This window comes from Haliotis asinina, chromosome 14, assembly GCF_037392515.1.
Source record: "Haliotis asinina isolate JCU_RB_2024 chromosome 14, JCU_Hal_asi_v2, whole genome shotgun sequence".
Taxonomy (NCBI): Eukaryota; Metazoa; Mollusca; class Gastropoda; order Lepetellida; family Haliotidae; genus Haliotis; species Haliotis asinina.
Genome location: NC_090293.1, coordinates 23,735,666 through 23,754,304, shown reverse-complemented (window position 1 = coordinate 23,754,304; position 18,639 = coordinate 23,735,666). Strand labels below are relative to the sequence as shown.

Genomic DNA, 18,639 nt, shown 5'->3' with positions numbered 1-18,639 from the left:
CTCTAACCACAAGACTATTCCAAACTAAGAATGTGCACCCACAGCTGATCGTGACCCCTTACTGACTGGCAGAAAGGAAGGTGAGGGGAGGTGGGAGTGCATGTGCTCTTTTTTCAAGCACCCCACGGAGGGCGGTGACCGAGAGGGACGGTCAAGCTCGGACACGTCAGATTTTGCGCAACCCTTGTTGCACAACCTACGAATTTGCGCAACCATTGTTGAATTTTCTCTTACTGTGATGTTAGATTCAGTATCATTTCATTTTCAGAGTATTCGTCGCACCTCACCGCCCACCCACCATCTTGTCAAAAGTGAGGATGGCGAGGGTGATGATGTCAGCCATTTGTTTGTCAAGACAAGACTTATTAAGAAATATACATCAGGTATAAGCAACAACGGATGTTTTCAATTCATAATAGACTCTCTTTCAGACATAATTTTGTGTGTGTGGTTAGACCAGTGGCTAAAGCGTTAGCTCGTCACGCCAAAGACCCGGGTTCGATTCCCTACATGGGTTCAATGTGTGAAGTCCATTTAAGGTGTTCTCCGCCTTGATATTGCTGGGATGTTGCTAAAAGCGGCTTAAAACCACACTCACTCACTCAGGCACAATTTCACACTTTTTTAAATATGCATGAAGCTCACCTCTAATCTGGGCGTCAAAGGGGAGGTCCTCTTTAGCTCTGATCACGTAATACAGCTTTTCCTTCCCCGAGTGGAACAGTCGGCGGTAGAAAGGTACCGTGGACTGGGACGGGAGGAGACGGTACTTGACGTTACCCACAAAAAGGCTACCCTCCTGGAAGAGGTAAAGAGAGATACATTCATATACTTCCATGTTGGAGGACCAATATTCCAGCTATATGGAAGCGGTCTGTAAATAACAGTATGAACCAGACAATCCAGTGATCAACACCATGAACACCAATCTATGCAATTTTCGATACGAAGAAGTCAACAGAAGAAACCTGGCCACCCGATCCCGTCAGTCACATCTGACAAGCTGGGGTTACTGAAGGTCAGTTCTAACAGGGATCATCACAGGTACTTCGTTCAGTGCTCTTACTGTTGATCACTGGATTTTCTGATCCAGACTCGGTTATTTACAGACCTCCGCCATATATTTAGAATATTGCTGAGTGCGCCTAAAACTTTCACTCTTTCACTCTAGTTGTCGATCAATGGTTATTTGTAAGAACGATATTTGTTTACATGGCCGTAGGTATCAATTGTGTTACTGTCCCACACTGTACATTCAGGACAAGGATATCGAGGAATATCAGATATTGTCTAATTCCGTCCTACCATCTCATATTCAGCTCCAGAGGAAGACACGGTGCACATGATGAAGACAGCTGCCTCATGGTCAGGGTCTTGGTAGGCCGCTCGTAACTAGAAGACAATTATTGGAAGCACACTGTACTGAAACCTTTGTTATGTCTGAACATGCTGAGAGATAATCATTGGTGGTTTCTGGTGGGAAAAATGAATATTCATTACTGTTGCATCCAACAGTCTCTGTATTCAGCGATCGCTATTTATAATCAATTAATTTTGTTTTAAATCAACATAGCAAAATGTGAAGTTTGGGTATATTTACTATAAACAAACCGGAATTCATCTCTTTCCACCATTGCTAACGATGGTCTCATTTTAGTCATATTTCTGAACAAATCACACAAACCTTCTCGGGGCGGCGGGGTAGCCTAGTGGTTAAAGTGTTCGCGTTCGTCGGAGACCCGGGTTCGATTCCCCACATGGGTACAATTTGTGAAGTCCATTTTCTGGTGTCCCCCAACGTGATATTGCTGGAATATTGCTAAAAGCGCCGTAAAACTAAACTCACTCACTCACTCACTCACAAACCTCAACTACCATAGAAGAGAATGGATGCCTTATAACATCCGCCTGTCTGTCCGCCTGTCTATCACACCATGCACAGTGGAAGCTGTCTAAACCGTAACTCATCGGGACTGAAGAAATAATCCAGTTTATAGACAACGTGCCGGATTGCAGAGCTGATGATAAATGTTGACGCCACAGACGGGACTGAGATTTAATGCAGGATTGGACAGATGCCGGTTTTGACACCTTCCACTGTACACATATGGGGAATCGACATGAAGGGCGAATGCCTTAACCATGCCCACCCATGATAGGGTGCCAGGTAAAAAATTATACATCACCACAGTGTCCTGTGTGGAACCCTACCTCAGAGCCCTCCTGTTCCTCGAGGATGAAGTCAGTCTGACCGCTGTCCCTCATCTCAATTATATAGGAAGGGACACCTGGATGAACATGGTCGTTTCTGCGCAGGTTCAAGGTCAACGTTTCATCGCCCGTCTCCACCGTGAATTTGACATTTGATGGCAATGTGCATTGACTTTGACCTTCAAGCGAGTGGTCTGAAGTGACGTAGGCATATTCTCCTGGAAAAGAATTGTCATGAATAATAAATTATCATTTCGATAGGCAGTTTTCTATCTATATGACGGGGGTCAGTGCATAATCGAGTTTAGATCAAATAATCCCGTGAATGAACACAATGAGCATCGATATATCTAACTGAGATAAGGCAAGTATGAACAAAGTCAACGAAACTGACATCCGATCCTATCAAGGTCCTTTACGTAAAGACAGTGACGTTTTGACGTTGCTGTTTTGTTTATCAACCAAGTCAGCGAAGCAGACAACCCGATGCCTGGGGTTTGGAAAGGATTTGGGGGAATCAGGCATGTGTGTACAGGTAACTAAGACCAGTTAGGATTGGTTGATGTGTTCATGCAGTGGGGATGAAGTAACCTTGATCTCTATTGATCTGGGGGCGGTGTCGTTTGATATGGATGAGAGAAATCAACAACAAACTGCCCTTCCTAGATGTCCTTGTGCCCCGCACCCCTGCCAACACATTACAGACCATAGTTTATCGCAAACCGACTCACACCAACCAGTATGTGCACTACCAGCATAAATAGGGCGGAGGGGAAGCTTAGTGGTTAAAGTATTCGCTCGTCACGTCGAAGGCGCAGGTTCGATTCCCTACGTGGATACAACGTGTGAAGCTCATTTATGGTTTCCTGCCGTGATGTTGCTGGAATATTGATAAAAGCGTAAATTCACCCTCACTCAGCGCAAAGTATACTTAAGAGATAAACATACTGTGTTGGGAAATCAGAGGTATATAACGAAATTATAATATCTCTAAATTTGATTTAAAACCGAACGCAGTATTTACTGAAGTCATGGTAGAATGAACCTTAAGCCCACCAGGTACTCCCAGTGTAGTCTTGCTCATGTGGGTAAGAGGCATTAATTTCAGCCTGAACCGATTTCCACGTTTGTTGGATTTTCCGCATACAAGAAAGCCTGCCTGCTTAATGGCCTCTGTATAAAACTTTCTATGAAACAGTTCTTCACTTTGTTCTGCTTTGAGACGGACAACACATTTCCCCCGTTACGTACAATACAATACAGTTGTTCGTAAAGCATTGCATATGCCCTGTTCTCTACCCTATTTACCCACATCTAACAATGGTGTACACCTTGGTCCTTTATATGACAAAACAAATGCATGCATTGAATAATATTTGCACACACGGTGCGCCATGCTGTCACTGTCTAGGGTTTCTATGCACTCTTTAAAGTGAATTGTGTATAAGGTACGGATTGATTTTCATCATGAAAGGCATCTTATACACATCTCTTATGAACGGAGTAATGTTTTGACGTCCATTGCTATTTTGTTCAGTAAGCCTTAGAGGCTATTCTTCGACGAAAGGCTATAGCGTACATGTACATGCTATTTCTTTCTTTTCGTTCAATACCCTTTGCTATTGGTAATAGCTGCCTATATAAGTCAACTACATATACGGTTCACTCCCAAAAGATAGACCTGCCATAAGACAAACTCAATTAGTACACTAATTAAATGAGCTATGCATTCCCTCCCTATTTAATTAATGAGCTGACCCATAGTCACTACAAAGTAAATTAACAACACTATCTTCTGTGCCCTTCCCTAACTGCATATTACTAATCCTTTTACTGACCCATCGCTACCAGAGTCACTACAGAAAATAGTATTCACCATGGTCACAGCAGATGAATGACTACATCGTTTTGTCAAAATTGTGCTTTTTTATCACATGTAATTTAATTTACAAAATTGTATATTTGTCAACTGTGAACATAAGTGGGTATTCTATCTTGAGAGAATTTTGTACGATCATTGTCTCAGTTTCATCTGGAAATCCCAAAATTTCAGGTAAGCCTTATGTAACCAACATAAAATGTGTTGTTCTAAGCGATCTGTCTTTGGGAGGTTTGTCTTATGGGATGATACCAGATATGCTACATTGGGAGACATAGCGTAATGCCCATTGAATGCGGCTTTCAGCAATCGAATATGAAATACATTTCACCCCCTTCCCTTCCCAGCAGTGTCAGCGTCACAATGACAAACGTCCTCACCAAATGACACGTCATGACCCCGCGCAAATACCAAGACCTTCTTTCACGTTAATTTCCTTTTTTAATGGTAAACAGTGTGTTATAAAAATTTCCAAAAAATACAATCAGTGTAACAAACAACTTATTTTGTCTTGACATATTTTACACAGTGGAGCTGTTTAAAGACCCCGAATATAACGGGTGGGCTAAGATATTCATCTCGAGGTAGCATGGTGCCTTGTCTGAGTCATTTTGTACTATGTTACGGCTAAATCATTAGCATAAACATGATCGACGTTGCGTGTCTGAATATATTACCAGACCAGACCGTATCTTATATGTGAGATATTGGAAGAAATTAGATGTAGTAACCATTACATAAAATGCCTGCGAACTGACCGGTGTAATTACAGCATAGAGACCATATCTGAAACATGGCACCGTGTCAAACTGGCGGGGATACTACGGCGAACCAAGGCTGTAAATGTTAGTGACTGGCAAAACGGGGGGTTTGAACGAGATATTTTCAGATCCTGTTACGTTAAAGGGAAGCAATTCGGCAATGCGGACATATAAATACTATCTTGTTCGTTTGGGTGCCAGAAATTCACATGAAAGAGGTGTTTTTTCGTCCTTTCAGAATATTTTTGGATTTTGGAGTAGAAGCAGAATACGCCAACAGGAGTGAGTGAGTTGAATCACTAGAGTAAAATAGGTTTCAAAATCTCTTGCAGGTTCTCTCGGGAGTGAGTGTGGTCGATGGATGAGTGAGTTGGATGGGTGCTTGAGTGAATGAGTGTATTCGTGGGTTAGTGAGCAAATCCTGACACGTTAAAGGGAAACAAGGCGATGTGTATGTGTAATTACTTGTTCTTTTGGGTTGCCAGAAACTTGCACGAAAGAGCATGTTTTTTCGCCCCTTCAGAATATTTTAGCAGTCCTCGGGGGTGGGCAGAGTCTCCCATTACTGGAGTAAAATAGGTTCCCAAATCTCCTGAGTGAGGTGTATGTGTGTAGCTATTTGATAGTTTAACAACATTTCAGTGATCCAGTCGAACAATTTACACAGCAATTTCCACAGCAATTTCCACTTTACACAAAACCAAATTTGTTTCTGAAGATGATCAAGACTCTACTGCATAGACAATATTTTATATATTTTTATCAACAGACATGTTTCCTTAGACGCAGCTGTGCTTGAATGTTTCCTGTTTGTTTTTGTCACCTTGGAGAAATAGTGTTTTCCTTCATACATAAAAACATTCACATGGCACTTTCAGTGATTATTCAGCTTGAGAACCTGTATATACCCTTCCACCAGAAAGGCAATATAAGTACAAAAAGGGGGGCCATTGAGTATTCTTTCCAAATTTGTTGACTGTTCGCTAGGCTTTACATGTGTCATTTCGGGGTCTTGCTTCGCTCTGTTTGTCACATGCTTGCCATTGTTACTGTCACTGTTCATATTTCTGTGGGTTTGCAGTGGGTGGGGGAGGGTAGTATAATTGGGGGGTGGCGAGGGGGGGGAGGGTTGGAAGAGGATATGTCACTTTAAACGAGCACTCAAGCATAGGTTCAAAAGTGTCTGACCATGTATCAGGCGGAATTGGCCTAGGAGTTAGGGTGGGTGTATCTGTGGGGTGAATGTGTGGGGCTTTGCGTTATATAAAGTGGAGAATACAAGACGTTGATTTTGTGAAATGCAATGGCGTAACGCCCAAATATCGACTGCTATTCAATTAAGAACCTTATTTGATATTTATTACGTTTTACTGATTTGAGGGGATTGCCATATAGCACGTGTATCGCAGACAAGGATCTGGGAGAATCTGTAACTAGAGACGTCACGGATGATATTGCTCTGAATATATAGTGAACAGAAAATGATTTTAAAAAGGTTCTTGCACAACACCCCTAAAGACATGAACTGTTTCTTGTATAGTATCCCATCACCAGGGTTATGCTCAATTTCATCCGTCCAGCGGACTGAATCTAACGCGCAGTTAGATTGTTTATTGTGGATGTTGTGACACATATAATTGATTCTGCACATGCGCAGTAAACCTAACAAGAAAATACTCAATGTTCTCATATCAGTGCGTTACTTTTAGGTGCGAGCATGACAATTCATATGACTCACTATACAATAACAATACCTTTCGGCAGATAAGGATAAGAGTTGCAGTATAAGACATAGTATGAAAATTATTTATCAATATCATCCAAACATGTCCGTTCCACTTTAGACACTCTCTTACATATAAACAAATGAGAATGAGTTGCTGAGAACTGATCTTCAGCAAACCATGCTTTTCGTAAGGGACGAGTAACGGGGTTTTGCTGACTTGACTGACACCATGGTCATGCATGGTCACTAGATTGCCTTGTCCAGATGACAAACAGACAAACAAACAGACAGACGGACAGACGGTCCGACCATATCAGTTGTATTCTGTTAAGAAATGTTGACTGACAAACCCATGCAAACGTGTAAGTATTGTAATAAAGACACAACGTAGTTGAGTCAAAGACTGAAGCATATTATGTTATTGTAAATAAATACATTTCTGTTTGGGAACATACATAGGATAGCTATTTCTATCTGTACCGAGTCACCGACAATCGAACAACGCCGCATTTTATCAGAAGGAGAAGCTTCCTGCTGCACCTGCTATGAAACACGCGATTGGGTTACACATGTAATCTCACCCGAACACACCCATCACCCACATTATGACATGGAATGTTTCTGGATTTTGCTATTTTTTATCTATTTCGTCAAACAGGCGTATTCAAGGAGCTGACAGTTCCTGGACTATTGTCTAAACTCATTCACGTCGTGGAAAACAGTGTCACCATAACCAGTCCCGATTATGCTCCCCAATCTAATCGAACACGTCCCGCAAACAGTGTCTCTCTAACCGAATAAGCCCCTTACACACTGTTCAGTTAATGGCACGTTATGTCAAATCCTTTTTTGTCAGCACAGACAACCTCTTTAAACGTTATTAGCTACTCGTGATGAATGTTTGTACAAAGTCGCCAGTCAGATAAACACAGCGAATTTTCCTTGTGGGGGACAGGTGGAAAGCAAAAAGGCAATAGTAAGCTTCTAGTGTCATTTTTGTCGACAGATCGGATATCATGGGAACGACAGTGATGCACCCATTTTCTTAGCGTGTATATACATTCAAAACAGAGAGGTGCGTGTCCAGTACGTACATGTGGGTTTACAACCGAGGCAGTTTTAAGTAGTGTGTTAATGCGTTACGTCGTTTTTACCCTTCACATACGTCTTGTCCACCTTACATAGTTCCTGATCTCGTTCCACCCTTCACGCCCGTCATTCTACACTTGTAGCCTTCTCCCATCCTTACTAGTCTCATTCTTCCCTCCACTTTCACATCCTCCTGCCATTTCTAAACTCACACCACGGCAATTCAGCACGTGTACTTTTATCAGCTGCCTCATCTTCCCTTCTACCCGTTATGATTATCTACATTTCTGCCCTTTATACGTCACCTAGAGTCACATCTCCCATAACATGCGTGTTAATTGCCTTCCAACACCTAATCCCTGTCAACCTTTATGTTTATAAACATTTCTTCCTTCTATTCTCATCTCATCACCTTCCTACATCTGTCTTATTATCTCTACCTGTCTAACCATTTCCCCGTTCCCCTTAGCTATTTTTCTACCCAGTTTTCCCATTGTCTGTGAACATACCGCCCTTTCTTAATTACGTTGCTTCCCTTTTCATCCTTCTATGTACTCACTTTGGCCTCAGTTACCTTTCTACCCAGGTTTTCCCTCATCTGTGTACTCTTTGCCCTTTCTGCCACCTCGTGAACCATTCTACCGTCTACCCTTTTTTCTACGCACATCCTGAGACAATTGCTGTTACACTAGGTACCTAAACACGCACGGTATAGTTAATACTCTTTGAACCAGACCAACAATGATAATAGCCCAAGGGAAACTCTTAAAATCATGGCTTGTGTAAAACGACTACATTTATAGATAAATGTGTCTCTGTTTTATCGCAGAATATTTTTAACTTTGAAGCTTGAATGGTCAGATGTAATGATAAATGACATCTTACCTTTTATACTTCGAACGAGACCAATCAACACATAAATATACACACATTCCCTGAGAACGTTGGCCATTGTGGTAGGAGTGACAGCAACAGTTTGTTTGCATGTGAGTACGGGTAGAGTCAGTCGGTAGGTCGTGTTGAAGCGCAGCGGCTGGTCTCTTCACGGGGTTCACTTAATCACACAGTCATACCTTATCTCTTCCCATTCAAACTAAAGAGTGGCGGAGTCTTTCAACCGTTGGGTTGTGATTTGTTGGAGGTGGTTGACTGGACCGGGTGGATCCAGGGCCCAGAGCACCGCATTGCAGTAAACAAGCATTTCAATAAATAAGTACTACAGTGATAACAATGTGTCAAAGATGTTTTTGACACAGAATATTTAGTCACACAACATTAATTTCATTATGTTTGAGATTTGTACGGAAGAGTATTAGGGTCACCGTGGAAACTATATCATCCGAATGTACCTACGTATGTATGTGTGTGTGTGTGTGTGTGTGTGTGTGTGTGTGTGTGTGTGTGTGTGTTTATGTATGTATGTATGTAAGATAGTTTATTCATATTAATCGTACATGACATACATAAACATGTGGTTTACAATATAATTAGCGACAGTTTTACAATAACATGCTCTTGAAACGATTTCAGCTGATCCATAGAATACCAGTCTTCAATATCAGTGAACTGGCCATTCTTCTCTGAGGCTAGCATCCAGAGATAGTGTTCCTTACTGGATCTTACATTAATATATCTTGACAGACTAAGTCTTGAGTTAAGATGGACATAAACTAGATTGTCTCTGTCAGATTTATAGAGGATACTAAACGACCTTCCTTGTAATACCATTTTTATTAAACGAGTTAATGATTTGGTATCAGACGAACGAAAGCGAGTTTGATACTAAATTTTTAACGAGTTTAATGAAAATGGTATTTCACGGTAGCGAGTTTAGTACTCTGTTTATTACTCGCCAACATAAATTGGCAGAAACTGCGGCGAAACTGCCTATAGTGTGAGAACTCTCAGCTTTCAAGTCAAGCAAGGACTAGTAAAATCGTGACATCAACAGTAGCATTGTGACGTCACAACTTTGAACCATTTTGACGTCATACGTCAAGCGGTATTGTAATACTGAAGTGAAAACATTACACTACAGTATTTTCAATGGGCGAGTAATAAAATGGGATCATTTACGGTCCTTGACCAGCTTTCCTTATTAATGAATTGACTATTATTGACATAGTTTGCTAGTATATCGTTTAGATTATACTTATGTACAAGTTGCAGCATATCATATATCGGGGATTTTCTACTACATGCTAGTACGTCGCATGTAGAAGTATCTGAGCACATAAATTGACCAAGGCGAACTAGAAACATTACTTTAAAAACATAGTTATATTTTGCATTACATAACATTCCTAACAGGTAGATTGCTCTTTTATCTATGTAGTGGCATAATCCCGATGGCATACAATACAACATTACTGGGAGTGTAGTGTATACCGCTTGTGTAGTCCTGAACTCATTTTTACAAAGTTGTCGGTGTACAACTTCGAGCATTTCATACTCTTTAAGAGACAGTTTGCCCTATACGTTACATCCGTAAAGGCCACACGATAGGGTTAAATTCTTCCAGATACGTGCTGCAGATATAGGATTAAGACCACAAAACTACAATCTATTTTGATGGTTAGTGTTCTTGAGCACTCGTAACTTTTCACATGCAGATTTGGTACGTTCAAGTGATGATTTGCCTGTACTTATATATACTCCTGCACATTTAACAGATTTTATGTGTGGAACATGCACATCACCAATTGATACATTATTGGTTTTAACGTTATTGTTTGAGCATTCAAAGTGTAGAACCGCACTCTTGCCGACATTGTATTTTAGCTGCCACATGTGGGCATAATTTCCAGCGACATTGATGAGATTTTGCAGCAGGCCTTTGGTAGAGGAACTCATCAAAGTAGTGTCGTCAGCAAGCAGTATTCAAGGGATCTACCACATGGCAGGGTTAAGTCAGAGTCTGAATTCCCAGGAGGTCATTGATGAATAATGCGAAAAGCCAGGCGGACATTACTCTACCTTGACCTACTCCTTGATTCACGGGGAATACATCCGATTTAAATCCCTCAAAGCATACAAATGATTTCATGGAGCTATAGGAGAGTCTTAATATTCTCCATAGTTTACCCGTAATTCCAATATCATACAGTTTAATAAATAAGCCACCAAGCCATACCCGATCAAATGCCTTTTCGTTTCCCAAGAATGCACAATATACAGGCGACATCCTTTCATTGTTATATGCAATATTTTCTGTTAAGGTAAGTACGGCCGTTTCAGTACCGTAGTGACGCCTAAAGTTGCAGAGGATGGGGGACTTCTATCTTAGAATTTGTCCAGGACCCGGTTGTATCAACGCGCAATTAAGTAATCATCAATTAAACACTAATCATTGATTAAATTCTTAATGTTTGATTAGTTAATGAGGTGTATAAATACGGTTGTATAAACCCTTACTTAAATACCCATTAACTAAGTATGCCTCTGATGAAGGTCTCGTCATTAAACCATCATTAAGCTAGGGGAATCCCCTAATTATAATCCATGATGCATTGCGGACAAAAACTAATCTATCGTCTGCATGATGGCTGTCGTCAGAAGTCGTTTTAAAAATTTTGAGAGTTGTGAAGTACAACTTCTAACAGACCTAGTTGAAGATCGCACGAAGGTGTTAAACAGCAAACTCCATTACTAATGACAAAAAGAAGCAGATATGGGACAAAAACACCGCCGAGCTCAATAGCCTGGTCTCAAGCAAAAGAACGCCCAAAGAAAACAAGACAAAATGGAATAATATGTTTCAAAATGCCAAAAAGGAGTTTTCACATAGAAAACTTCAAACGAAGAAAAAAGGTGCCCATGCCCCAAGCCTTTTCCCTCTTCTATCGAGAAAATCATGGATATATATTCGGATTCAGCATTTTTCAACGGTGTGGCCGGAGTGGAATTTCGTGTTCCCTTACAAGGTAAATAATTCTAGGAATATAATTTTTCAACGCATGAGAAAGATCATTCATTTTAATTTTAGTTATGTTGATAAATAGCGAGTAGACAAAGACATTACGCTTTCGTCTTCTAAACATAATGTCGAAACAGGTTTCATTTTAGATTTTTACCTTATGTAGAGCTTTATTCAATCACATTTCACTCGTTGCACATAACGTGCGTCCTGTTTCAACGAATGTCCAAATCAATGTTAAGGCCGTTCACTCTTTTCTCACTAGAGTGAAGTCCCCCTGTTACTATTTTGGTACATGAAACCCAACCCGTTATATTTTACAGACGCTTGTTATTATTTCTGTCCTAATGTAAATATATATAAGAAAAGACAATATGTTAAAAGTTGTGCAAAATATATAACCATTCACGCTGTCATTATTATTAATTATGCTTTAATGTAAAGAATATTTTAGGGATTTTTCATTGAATCAATTAATTAAAATATGAAGTCAAAATCGCTGAACAAGTACAGACCCATATCAAAAGTACTCGTACTGTGATGTAATTTCCATAGAGTTAGATTTCGTGTAGCATAAATACTTTTCATGAATGTAATGCTCGTTGTATCCTAAGGGATAACAATCCATTGCCAGGTGAGCTGGTGATGAATTTAAGGGGTGTCACCCATTTGACATGTTACATAAATAATCCACACGAAATAATAAAAAAGCCCATCTATTTTCAGAAGCTCAAACCGTCGAGATCCAAGGCTGTCCAAAAACATTGAACGTGTTGAGTCGTGTTTTGCAGGAGCAACAGGAAAGTGATGTTGTCCCCTCCCTTGATGGTGATTTATCAAGCTGTAGCTACACAGCTGATTTTGCAGCTGTAGGCAATTTAGAGTCCTCTGCGGAGAGCAAGAGTGTAGGCAAAGACAAGTATGTAGGTATGGAAGCTTAACAGTACCCATATTCAAGCTGTAAAACAATGCCAGTCTTACCATATTTAGCATATATTAACAACTACTGTAAGCAAGAGCAGCTGACCCTTTATGAAGAACACAAAGGTAAGAATGACAAAATAATTTATTGTTTAGTATGACACATATTTTTGAGCAGTAGGTTAACTGATTCGTTGCACATGTCGCCAGTTGGTGTAAATACAAAGGACCTATTGACAGAGTGTTTCAGAGTCATGGCGTCCACTAAGGGGAAGGGGTCGAGGATTTCCTAGTGAAGCTTGATGACGTCACACAGCTCCAGTTTGAGGTCCTCCTTGAGCAGAAGAAGAAACTCATCGCTGAAATCACCTATTACGAGCTGATGAATCAGACGTCGTGGAGGGAGTTAGACGAATGTCACCGCACTGAAGATGTTTCTTGTTATATATTCCCTTATGTTCCGTCCGTCTTCTCGGCCAGCACATTCACCGCCGAGGTCGCCTTCTTCATCCTCCCCATCTTCCCTCTCGCTCATGGGTTCCCGGAAATCGATGGTGATGTCGTGCAAAACAGCACAAGCACCTGGACATGTGAAATTAGGAAAATGGGATTTAGGGTTGATATTCTTTTAATACTATTTAGTACACATATTTATTCTTGACAAAGAATGACATATATTAGTCCCGAACATATACTAAGTTAGAAGCCAGACAACATTCATTTATGGAAAATTATTGAACATCCTTTGTTAATGGAATAAGCCGTCGATTTGGGAAATGAACATATTAGGAAGTACTCGAATCATACTGCTGACTTAGGTTTATAAAATATCATCACCTATGATTGTGCATGCTCTCTCTGGACTCAGCCGGATTTAACCATGTAGAACGTGGAACCTGCGTTTCCACCACCCAAATGCTCGCTGTATAGTGACCCTAGTCCTCTTGTGCGCACAGTTGAAGTTGTCTTGGTCTTCGGACGTAGTTCGCATGTATGGTGTCATTAGAAATAGACGACAAGCGTATATATCCACTGGCACCGAGAATGATTCCTGTTTGCAGAGTAGTTTTCTGATTTTGCAAGCTCTGTCCATGTTAACTCATTTTGAAAACGTGACTGTCAGGAGTGCTGCCAGGCCACCGTGCCACTACATTTGTGAACTTTCCTGATAGAAAAGTAACAAATTCTGTTTAAATAAGTATCAATATAGTATAATTACTTATTGTATACTCTTCACATTGTAGAGAATATGAACAGGTGAAAATATATTCTATTATAATCTATTCATTCACATAATGATTACTTCACTTTACAATTTCACGTTATATATCGAATCTGATTATGTGGCTTCAACACATTCGAGTCAAGTAGTATGAAGTAGGATTTGTGAAAACAAGCCGTCAAGGTTGTATTAACATCACTGTCATGCAATCTAGGACATAAAATATTTTATATTTATTGAAAGTGCGTAAATGTATGTGTCAGAGTGTGTACCTTGATGGTTGCAAATAGCTTGAACGTTTATAGAAATTCAATGAAATCCTTTTCTGTTTACGTAAGCTGGTTCGTCTGTTGAGGGGCCCTGTATTCTTACGTGGGTTCCAGGGAATTTAGCAAGACGAAAAAACTCCTTTCTTATGATACTCTTTTCTTCCATGGTTGGTCATTTAACAAACTGTGGTTGGAGTCGTGCTAGCGCTACACTAACTTTTCGAACAATCCTTGACACAGTAGATACCTCCACTCCAAACGTATCGCCAATCAATTGCAAGGAGCTGCCAGTCGCATAGAAGCGTAGTGCTACTAGCACCTGGAATACATTCAAACGTAGTGCCTTTATGCGTTTAATATCTGCATTCAGGTTGAAATCTAAAAAAGATATTATTTTCAAGCCTTCAGTATACTGAAACAAAATCCACAGAGCAGGTACTACTTATTTCACAGTCCTTACACTAGCTATTGATTTATTTCATTACTGAAAATCACATTTTCAGCTGAAAGTTTTGACTGTGAAATACATGCTTTCCCTTTTAGCCATTTTATATATTTTATGAAGATCAATTATTTTCTGGATATATTAATTGTAGTACAAGTTAAAGTCAGCTGTTAAATTATATATGTGTACAAAACTCACAAAACATAATTTGCTACTAACACATAACATCGAATTCTAAATGTTCTAAGTATTTCGTAGACTTCAAAGCTATGTTTAGGACATTTCACAAGAGTTTTCTCCCTTATCACCGTGGCCTTGACATTATTGTCGGACACCGATACGATAAATTTAAGATCGAGTGGTGTTTGGGTATGTAATCATTAAAATTGACTGGGTAAGACATGACTCTTGCTCTCACCAAAAGAATATATGTTATTTGTAATGCGTAAGGACCGGGTTTTCATTCATAAGTGTAGATTTCTTTCGTCCGTATTTTGTTATATCTTATTTACTGTGCATGTGTGACAGCGCGTATTTCGTGAATATTAATTACATTGTCTATTATAAGTCAAATTAAGAAACTAGTCATGGTTAGACATACCTGTAATTCCACACTCAGTGCTTCAGATCGCGCTGTCATGGGACGTGGACTGTCGCCAGTCAATCCACAAATGTGCTTTATCGCTTCAATACTGAAACGGTACCTCGCTCTGACTTCTTCGCTGCTCATATCTTCCAAATGATTATTCCGATCACGAAAATGTTCCATCCAAATTGATGAAACATTATGTCGTCTGCCATGTTGATACAGCTAATGAGATAATGATACCCCCAAACCTTCATGGTTATCTCTGTAATCGCCAAGGTCATTTTTTGGTTTACCGTGGCCCTTGTGTATTGGAAGAATTTGACCTATAGAAATGATTTAGTGATGTATTCAGACGTAGTAATGGCTTTGAATAGTAAGGCAATATGAGGAAGCAGCGATCTACCAGCCTTCTTTATGTGCTCATTCACAATACCGTCAGGACCATGCGACTTTCGTACTTTAAGTCGTTTTACTGCACAATGGATTTTGTCTTCAGTGAATGGCCATTGTACTGGTGACCCCGCGTCGTTATGGATGTGATCTGTTCTTACAATATTTGCAATTCGCTTTTCCACATTCAGGGCATATACGTAGTCACATTTTACACCCGGGAAAGGAGTAGCTAGTGAATGGAAGTAGCGTCCAAACTGACTGCAAATATCCTTCCTCTTATAACAAGTTTGAGATTCATAGGTAAGTTTTTCAGTATTACCTTTGTAGCGTTTGTAACGTTTTGTAATTTTGAAAAAGTCTTTAACATCTACTTCTGCTGCTTCGCAGATTTCATCAAATCTGTTTTTAGATAACTGCCGTTTTGGATGACGATGCTTTTACGAAAGAGCCGTTCACATTCCTTATATTTTGCATATGCAGCATCGTTTTTGTCTCTCACTTTCCCATTTGTAACCCACTGACGTCGACAGTTTGCCTAAACATTAGCCCGAACGCAATTGTTCCGGTGGTAAAAGTTCCCGGAAAATCTTTGTGCGTCTTCGACCGAATACATAAGTTAGTTTGGGGTACAAGGCTCGCTTGTGAAACATGTTGAGTTCGAATGTGTCAGAGAGGCCTATGTGTAAAAACTTGTGCAACCCGGGAATTTGTTTTTGAAACCTATATTTAAGCCACAAGTGTAGAGTACATCGTCAGTGGGAAAAAATGTCTACCTGACATTTTGTCGCACTAAGTCCCAGGTGAAAATGTTTCATTTTTCGTGTCAGCCACTGCAATAGGTTTTGGTTAGGATGTTCTGTGAACGTATAGAATATTTTATATCAAGTTAGGTTTACGATATTTAGCAGGTGTGTCATTAGTGCGTTCTAGCGCACAAGTCATGATCGGGGTTTGTCGGTTGGCATGTTGTGAATTTGAACATATAATTTTCTCGTGGATTCATGACCGCACTTGTAAAAGTTCGTATCTAACTTGACAAAAGTACACGTGAATTTATAAGACATTATTGTCGTAGGGTCATCGGGACCATAACGTCATAAACTTGTTGCATATGAGAGTTCTCGCCTAGTGTGAGTGTGATTGACTAGTAATGGATTCTGTTGAGTGATACAGTGTACTGTCTTGTGAGGGCCGCTTTGGCCATTTGTCGGATGTGTGAGTCTGAATTTGAGATTTGACACTGTTTGGACATCCGCTTATACGAAAAATGTGTTGTGCTGTGGAGGGCCGTTTTGGCCATGTGTAAATCAGCTTGAACCCGTGATCACGTGACGTATCCGTTTATATTGTTTTCTGTTAATAAATGTGCAGGAAAGAAACTTTGTACTATTACATATACATATGGAAAAAATTAAGGGAACGCATGTTTCTACGGGCAGTTCGAAATTTTTGTTTACTAACATCAGCGCCATGTATTATCGTTTTCGTGAAGAGTAGTTCACTCAAACTCAACCTGCTTTCCATGCACGTGCACTACATGCTCCTGAAGTTACATGCATTTAGATTTACACGTTACATGTATGTGCACTGTCAAACGCAACGGTTAAAACATTGTTAACGTGGCGAGACAGTACTTAACTTTGCCTTATGCCTTATTGCTCTGCGAGACAGGTTCAAATCCTCCCCCAAAATCAATACGGAATTCAGGCGAAGAACAAACGTCAGAATTTGTTCACGTGTAATCGTCTTAAATCGGCTGGTCGAAAAAGCCGCCGTCCATTGGTTGGAACCAACATGACTGAGCAACACCAGCGCTTGAGACTGCAGTGGGCACGGAACCGTGGAGGAAGAACCGTACGTCAATGGAAAAACACCATGTTTAGTGATGAGAGGTACACACTAGACCATAATGACGGTCGAATTCGAGTTTGGAGACTGGGAACGTCATAGTGCCTGCACCATTAAACAGCATGATCGTTATGGAAGGGCTCCGTTATGGTGTGGGGTGGGTTTACCTTTAACCACAAAACATATTTTGTGCGTGTCGATGGCAGGATAACAGGGGAAAGATATCGTGACGAGATCTTGAACCCGATTGTGATCCCCTTTGTGCATGCAGGTCGAATGTTCGAGTTCCAGCATGACAATGCCCGCCCTCACATCGCTCATGTTTGTCGGGATGTTGCAATGGCCGGCTAAAAGTCCTTACCTTAACCCCATCGAACATCTTTGGGATGTTCTTGGCCGCAATGTTCGGGACAGACCTGTTCAACCCAACAATTTGGATGCACCTTTCGTGGCTCTCCAGGAAGAATGGCGTAGAATTCCGATTGGTACCGTCCGTACACGCATTCGCAGCATGACACGACGATGCCAAGCTGTTCTCCAGAGACATGGGGGTCACAGTAGTTATTTATGTAATTTCATTGTTATCGAAGTGCGTAATGTTAATTTCGGAGCCACGAAAGTAGTTTTCTGTTTCGTATCGATACACCATTAGGCCAGTCTCACTTGCCTTAGTCCAAATTCACGTTCTCTCCATGATAGTACTCAACATGTGCTGGAAGAAGTATACAGACAAGTATTGGTTGGTGGTTTGAAATGTTACATGGAATGCTAGTGTCACTGACATATCCAGTAATGCTGCTTAGTGAACCAAAATCTATATACAGTCAATTCATGTTTTTACTTTGTTATATTTACTGTGGAAAGTGTACCTGGACTCATCAGGTGGAACCACAGAATAGAGGTATTAAGGACCTAGCCCTGGGTTTCATATTAATACCATGACTAATATCAGTATTACAGTCTCCTAGAAGGTAGGTATGGTAGTCTTGAGAAGGAATGTCATAAAGTTCCATAACATGGTACACATTGTCCAGAACATTAGTTGAGGGCAATCTTGTCCCAAGTATGTACACGTGACAGGTACAAATGTGCAGTTTGATACACAGTACGTGGCAGCTGTAGTGTGTGTCGATAAGAGTTACTTTACACCAGTCACCTACTCGTACAAACATGCCTATACCTCCATAACCTCGCTGGTGTTGGGTTAAGGTCACAAGTGGATTTAGAATACACATTAAAGTTGTCGTGTAGTGTTTCCAGAGACTGATGTTTCGATGTCAAGCCAGTACTCTGTAACAAGCATGACGTCACATATGTCGAGTTTGTTGCATAGCTCAGTCGTTCCATGTTTGATACCACTAATGTTCCAT

The 18,639-nt window shown here is 40.4% G+C and overlaps 1 protein-coding gene across 3 annotated transcripts in view; it reads right to left on the bottom strand.

Annotated features, from left to right (window-relative positions):
- Nucleotides 1-18,639, bottom strand: part of LOC137260924 (uncharacterized) — a 62,355-nt gene that overhangs the window by 16,402 nt on the left and 27,314 nt on the right. For 2 of the 3 annotated variants that reach the window (XM_067798478.1, XM_067798476.1), the window contains exons 2-4: nucleotides 2,212-2,429; nucleotides 1,306-1,392; nucleotides 646-799 (exon numbers count right to left, since the gene is read on the bottom strand). In XM_067798478.1, the coding sequence (XP_067654579.1) occupies nucleotides 646-799; nucleotides 1,306-1,392; nucleotides 2,212-2,429 (459 nt within the window). Of the gene's footprint in view, nucleotides 1-645; nucleotides 800-1,305; nucleotides 1,393-2,211; nucleotides 2,430-8,551; nucleotides 8,716-18,639 lie in introns of those variants that run through there. The other variant, XM_067798477.1, reaches the window with a different exon arrangement.